General features: G+C 51.7%; 1 protein-coding gene across 1 annotated transcript; it reads left to right on the top strand.

Moving 5' to 3' along the window:
* Positions 1 to 1,773: 1,773 nt before the first annotated feature.
* Spn (sialophorin) lies at positions 1,774 to 6,555 on the top strand. The gene is made up of 3 exons (XM_038336840.1): positions 1,774 to 1,818; positions 2,333 to 2,599; positions 2,952 to 6,555. Exon 3 carries the CDS (start codon positions 2,973 to 2,975, stop codon positions 4,158 to 4,160), a length of 1,188 nt encoding a protein of 395 aa, XP_038192768.1. The 5' UTR covers positions 1,774 to 1,818; positions 2,333 to 2,599; positions 2,952 to 2,972; the 3' UTR covers positions 4,161 to 6,555.
* The last annotated feature ends 364 nt before the right edge of the window (positions 6,556 to 6,919 follow it).

The following is a 6,919-nucleotide window of genomic DNA, read 5'->3' as shown; positions in this document are numbered from 1 at the left end:
GCCTCTACCGCCCAGCTCTCCGCAGCTTTGTTCTAATTGGGAAACTCTGGAAACAGTGTGAACATTCATCAAGAGATATGACTTCTGCTGCGACGCGCACCGTGAACTATCTGGCAGCCGTGCGGATAGACATGAAGTGTGATGTCTCTGAGAGAACGTGGACAATGGAATACAGAACCTGCACACACCACCTGACCTACCGGAGTGTTAGCTGCTGCTGAGTCTGAAGCTGGCTTTGTTGTTTTATTGAGACAGGGTCCCAACAAGTACCTTGGATGCCCTGGGCTGTTGAGCAAGCTGGCCTTGAGCTCACAGAGGTCCACCTGCCTCTCTCTCCCTTAGGCCTTGGTTTTCTTAGTTTTCACTCTTTAAATCGCCTTAGGGCTGAGATCACAACTATGCAGATTGCTGTACGTAAACCTTTTCCTTTGAGTCTCTGATGACTGTGGGGGAAACAACCCAGGGGGTCTGAGCAGTCCTGAGCATGCTTGCTGGGTTTGTCTAGGATGCAAGGCCCTGATCTCTGTCGTGCAAACCATTTCTAGTTTGCGGTGAGCAAGGCCTACTTTCCTAAAGAGACGCAGAGAGAGCAGCTTGTGCTGTAAATGAGGCACCTCACCCCAAGCCTGGTGTTCCGGGGTGGACCTATTGTGTGGGCCGACAGAAATCTGGGCCATTTTTGTCTCCCAGGACTCTTGAGTAAAGGATGTCCATGCAAATGAACGCTCCTACTACCTATGAGCAGTGCACGCTGGCCCGTGAGCAGTGCATGCTGGCCTGTGAGCAGTGCAAACTGGCCCGTGAGTGGTACACGCTGGCCCGTGAGCAGTGCACACTGGCTGGTGTGCAGTGCACGCTGCTTCTGACCTGGAGCCTCTATCAGATGAACTCAGCACTGAGCAGCCACAGTACAAGCGGGTCAGTCTTTCTGTTGTAATAGAATTGGGGATTATTAAATTATAGATATTTTAAAAATCTCCTCTGAATTAAGATTTTTCAAATATAGATCTGTAAGCACTGTAGTTAAGAGAAAGAAGGGTGTTCAGAAAGAAAGACACGCCCGAGGGTGGGTGTGGGCCCCTCAAAAGGAGTCCCCCATTTTAGTTTCTCTGTTGTGCACATAACTGTTTTACAATATAAAAATCAATTACAAGTTTTTGTTTGTTTGTTCGTGGTTTTTCAAGACAAGATTTCTCTGTGTAACTCTTACTGTCCTGGATGGACCTTACATTGTGGAGCAGGCTGACCTTGAACTCAAGAGATCTGCCTGCCTCTGCCTCCCAAGTGCTGGGATTAAAGGTGTGCGCCACCGTGCCCAGACAGTTATGAGTTTTTAGAAGGCAAGGCAAGGCTCCCAAACAGACACATACTGAAAGAGTCCATTCCCTAACTCAAGTCAGACAACAGAAATCATTCAAAGAAAGAATGCAAAGAGCCCCTTCCTTATTCACGGCTGGGGATGTGGCTAAGAGTAGGGAACTGATAGGGACCCAGGGCCCTGAGGTCAGTCTGCAGCGCTGCAAAAATGACCACAAGCCCCAGTTTGCTCTCAGTTGCAGACTTTTGACTAATTTCTTCTTTCCTTTCTTTCTTTCTTTCTTTCTTTCTTTCTTTCTTTCTTTCTTTCTTCCTTTCTTTCTTTGTTTTGTTTGTTTTGTTTTGTTTTTCTTGTTTTTCGAGACAAGGTTTTTTTTTATAGCTTTGGTGGCTGTCCTGGAACTAGCTCTTGTAGACCAGGCTGGCCTGGAACTCACAGAGTTCCTGCCTGTACCTCCTGAGTGCTGGGATTGAAGGCGCGTGCCACCACCACCTGGCTAAGTAAGTGAACCTTAATTCACTTTATTTGCATTCGTGAACATGAGTGCCTGCCTGTGCCTACGTGTGCTGGTGCCGTTGAGGCAGAAGGAGACATCAGATTCCCCAGAGTATGGGTGGTTGTGAGCCTCCATGCTGGAGCTGGGAACTGACCCCAGCCTTCTGCAAGGGCAGCCGTGCTCCGAACCTCAGCCCTCTCTTTAGCCCCTATGGTTCTCTAAGACCTCGGCATATGCAGTGGTTAGTCGTAGCCTCAACTGGGGGCCACTGGCATGACCTCGGCTTCTTGTGGCTCTGGCAAGGCTCAGCAGACTGAGGACCAGAACCATGAGCAGAGTCAGGGCTGGGGTGGGGTGGGTGGGGTGGGCTGGGCTTCCTGGGAGCTCTTGGCAGGAAATGCACCACCTCAGGTACCAGCCAGTCAGCTTGGGACAAGAAATAGATGGGAGGGAAACAACCCTTCCTCCCATGTCCTCTTTCTGTCCCTTGGTCCTTAGCGCATCCCCTCATCTCCCAGCTCTGGCTGCTTGACATCCTGTACCCCAGTGGAAACCCAAGAATCCCAGCTCTGGACCAAAGCATCCCTTGGTGCCTCCACTGAGCCCCTGGGTCCCTCAGGCAACGGTAGGAGTAGGAGTGGGTGGGGCAGGATGCAGGGGTGGAGTGGGTGGAGCCAAGACCCACTTCCTTTCCCCTTGGGGCTCAGTCGGCCCCAGTCCTGACCAAGTCTCTGGAGGAGCAGGAGGTGCTCTCGCCCTGGCCCTGTGCCGCTTCCATTGAACTGGTAAGGTGGTGTGCTATAGACGGGTAGGTGGGTAGGCGGTGCTCAGAGGATGCGGGACCTACCTAGAGTTTGGAAAGATGAGTCGGGTGATGGGAGAAGGGGTCAAGAGCCATTGGCTGGAGCGGAATGAGGTGGCTGCTGGTGGAGTCTGAGCTGCCAAGGCCAGAGTGGGGGTCACGGCCACCATCTGTTCCCTTGCTGGTTCTGATAATAGTAAAAGCAAGAATGGAAAAAAAAACCGTTAAACCACAAGTTGGGCTTGGCAGTTGGCAGGGAAGTGGGCAGAAGGAGGGGGCCGGCCAGGTTTCCCTCCCAACCCCTGTGTGTTCTTCTGCAACTTCCCTACCTTCAGGTCCCAACTCCAGCTCTGGAGATGGCCCTGCTTCTCCTCCTCTTTGGGGGCTTTTGGACCCAGGTGATGAGCAACACAGAAGGTCTACAGAACAAAACGATGTCACTCTCTACTCTCCATACCACGGTCCCAAGTATCTCAAAGGTCCCAAGTATCTCTGAGGCCTTGGCTGTCGACTCAAGAGTCTCCACTATGCCAGAGACAGTGGAACTTGAGGGGACTACCGACATCTGGAGTCAGACCCCACATCCACCTTCCCCAACCCCCTTTGTAACTACTGAATTGTCTTCTGTTGGGCTTCCCACTGGTGACATCATAAACACCCCTGTACCGGAGCCTGCAACCTCCCGGGAAGTTTCCTACAAGACATCGACGCAGCTTCCAGAACTGAGAGCCATTTCCAGTGACCCTTTTGCCACCACAGCCAATCCGGTGACAGACGGAACAGTCACATTTACCTCTCTAGAAACCTTCAAAGGGACTAGTGCACCCCCTGTCACCATGACAAGTTCCAAGGAGACCAGTGAGCCCTCTGTGGCTACAACAGTAAGCTCCCAGTCCAATGGTCCCCCTGTCACCACGACTACTGAATCTTTAGGGCTCTCCAGTGAGCCACATGGACTCCTGACCACCATAGCAACCAGTTCTGTGGCGAGTTCTAGTGCAGCTGGTGGCACCCCAGTCTCCAACATAAAAATATCCGCAATGTCTACCCCAGAGCCAGTAACCAACAGGACGCCACACGAGGAATCAAGTGGCATGTTTCTAGTGCCCATGCTTGTGGCCTTGCTAGTGGTTGTGGCCCTTGTGACTCTGCTGCTGTTGTGGCACCGGCGGCAGAAGCGGAGGACTGGGGCCCTGACGCTGAGCGGAGGTGGGAAGCGTAATGGGGTAGTGGATGCCTGGGCTGGGCCAGCCCGGGTTCCTGATGAAGAGGCCGCAACAGCAGCAGCATCTGGGTCAGGGGGCAACAAGGGCTCAGCGGCCCTGGAGAGAGAGGGGTCGGGGCAGCGGCCCATGCTCACCACTTTCTTCAGCAGACGGAAGTCTCGCCAGGGCTCTTTAGTACTAGAGGAGCTGAAGTCTGGGCCAGGTCCCGACTTAAAAGGGGAGGAAGAACCGCTGGTGGGCAGCGAGGATGAGGCTGTGGAAACACCCACTTCTGATGGGCTAGAAGCTAAAGACGGGGCTGCACCTCAAAGCATGTGAGCATCAGGAGGCCCTCACCCGACCTGCTCCCTAACCCTGGATCCTGCTCTCAGCATCCTGGCAGTCTACATTTGTGCATATTTGTGAACTAAGTGCATTCATTCATTCATTCATTCATCCATTCATCCATCCATCCATTCTCTCCCCCTTTCTTCCACTATGCTCCTTTTGGAGCCAGTTGCTGAATCTCCAAGAGGATAATCTGAGTTGACCTACAATTCCTTCAAGGATCCACCCTGAGATGCTGGGATCTGACAAAGAAGAAATGCCAAACTTTGAGAAGTATATGGCGCCCCCTTCAGGACTCCCTTTTGCTCAGGGGCCAGCTTAGAACCTGGATGGGGGCATCTAGCTTGTTCTTGGTTGAACTGTGACCTGTGACTTTCCTCAGAGCACTCTGGCTTTGGGCTGGCTTGTGGCTGCTGGGGGAGGCTGCCAGAGATTGGCTACTCCCCTTGGGGCAGAGGTGAGAGGTTTTAGCTCCAAGAAGCCTAGCACCTGCTGTGTCCACTCCGAGATGCAGTTTGTGTGCAAGATGTGCCGCTTAGGTGAAGGTTGTGAAGAGTACTAGTGAGTAGAGGCCGTGGGAAAGAGCCCAGCAGGGACTGGGTACGGCCAGAATGAGGGATCCGGTAACAGCCGAGAGCGCGGGACCCTCCATCTCGCTCAGAGAGGGTCGAAGCAGCTGAAAACCTAAATCTGTCTGTAGCCTTCAAAAGAATGCAAACTCGGTGGGGACTAAGCTGTCAGATGCTCCCCTCAAAGGCTCCCTCACACCGACACCCACCCACCCCACGCCCACATGCAAGAAGAGGAGAGGCATTAGCTTAGCCCAGCGCGGGAACTGGGCCGCCAACCACCCTGGTCCTGATGCTTTTTCTTAACAGTCTTGATTTTCTTGGTTTGTCTGTTTCCTCTTCCACTTCAAGACTGAAGTCCTTCCCTTTTCTAAAAGGAGTAAGAGGGAGTTAGATGAGAATACAGGCCCTGGGGGTGGAATATGGGTGCCAGGGACCCCGAGGGTCTGAGGTAGAGGGAGGGGACAGTTCCCAACTGTGCTGCTTCTGACCCATCAGCCTCTGGTACTGGCATGTGGTCCGAAGGTGGTTGCTGGAGGAGATTCGCAAGAGGAAGTTGTTGAGTCAGAGGGCACAGTCCTTGAGAACAGGCTGACCTATAAAAGGAGGCGTGAGTGTGGCTGTGCATGGCCCGGATGGAAGAGGGGAAGACGGAAAATGGAGGCCCAGGTGGCTCTCCCGATGAATGGGGGGGGGGGGGGCGGAGCCAAGGCATAGAAAGGGGCCCGGATCAGCTCTCACCACATCAAGCTGCCATTGCCCCCTCCCTTAGCCTGTGGGGAAGAGGAAGGGCTGAGATGGGCACCCGTGGGCCCCCTTGAACCATTTCTACTGCTCACTGGGGGCCATGTGGACCAACTTTAACGAGATGGCAGAAACGAGTCGCAAATGGCCGGTAAGGGACACAGCAGCTGTTGCGGTCGATTTTGCCAAGCTGAGTGCCCTAATTTCAGGTATTTAGAGGATAATGTCACCAAACAAAGAGGTCAAGGGCTCTGACATTTCCTGAGCTGTTTTTGGTTTTCAGCGGCAGGGAGAGAAGAAGGCTGAAGGAAGCGGGGTAGAGATGGGGAATGCCACCTAACAGGACTTCAGCTCAGACAGGGTCAGAATGCTCTGAGCCCTAAATTGAGTGACAGACAAAAATGTCACAAGGGCACTAAAAGAAGGAAGTGTCGTACTGTTTCTGAAGAAAGATATGAAGGCTTCATGTTTGTCCCAGGGTCTCCTCGGCCACATCCCATTTCCTATTGGCTCCTGTGCCTGGCAAAAACAGGTGCTTAGTGTGCAGTCACATGAATGAATGAATGAATGAATGAAGAAATAAGGCTTTGAAATCTAGGAAGGGGAAGGTACTTTTAGCACAGGCACTAGAGGGTGTATAAGTAAGTAGAGCAGGAGCCTTGGTGGGGCACAGATGGATGTCTGTCCTTCAGCTCAGCAGAGGAAACACAGTAAGCAACAGATGTGGGAAGCCAGAGAGAGAGAGAGAGAAGGAGGGTAAACAGATCAGGCAAATGTAAAACATGGTAAGCAGTTTCAGCCCAGCAGTTATGAGATGATAGTGAATGGCTCGTGTTCGTGACACCCTTGCCGTGTTTTCAGACGCTGTAATGACCCCAGAAATGGCTGCAGCTCACATGGAATGGGAAGAAGGAAGGCATTCATCTGTAAATACATATCGTTCTCATTTATAATAAAAGCTACATCCCAAATGTTTAGTGTAGTCCTCTGAAAGGTGGGGAATCGAAGTGTGATTTTCATCTTACTTTTCTGTGGTTTTCAAGTTTTACACAATAAATGTCTTTACTTTTACAGTTATGAGAAGTATTGTTGAGGGGCCTGGGATTGGGTAAAAGCACAAGAACACTGGCTGCTCTGCCAGGGGACTCAAGTTCTGTACCCAGCTCTTAAGATGCAGCCCACAACTGTCTGTAACTCCAGTTCCAGGAGATCCGATGCCGTCTTCTGACCTCCAAGGACACCAGGCATGCATCTGGCGCAGGTACATGTACACACAGGCAGGCAAAATACCAATACACATAAAAAGAACTAAATCTTAAAAAGGTACGTTGCGGAAACCCTGTCTCAAAAAAACCAAAAAAAAAAAAAAAAAAAAAAAAAAAAAAGGTACGTTGCTGAAGCAGATGTTTCTTAGAGAGCCGTGGGATGTGAGGCTGA

Source organism: Arvicola amphibius, chromosome 1 (genome assembly GCF_903992535.2).
Source record: "Arvicola amphibius chromosome 1, mArvAmp1.2, whole genome shotgun sequence".
Classification (NCBI taxonomy): domain Eukaryota; kingdom Metazoa; phylum Chordata; class Mammalia; order Rodentia; family Cricetidae; genus Arvicola; species Arvicola amphibius.
This window is presented reverse-complemented; position numbering and strand designations above follow the sequence as displayed.

Excerpts from the sequence above, each read along its gene's own strand:
- Spn (XM_038336840.1), top strand. The coding sequence starts at position 2,973 with ATGGCCCTGCTTCTCCTCCTCTTTGGGGGCTTTTGGACCCAGGTGATG.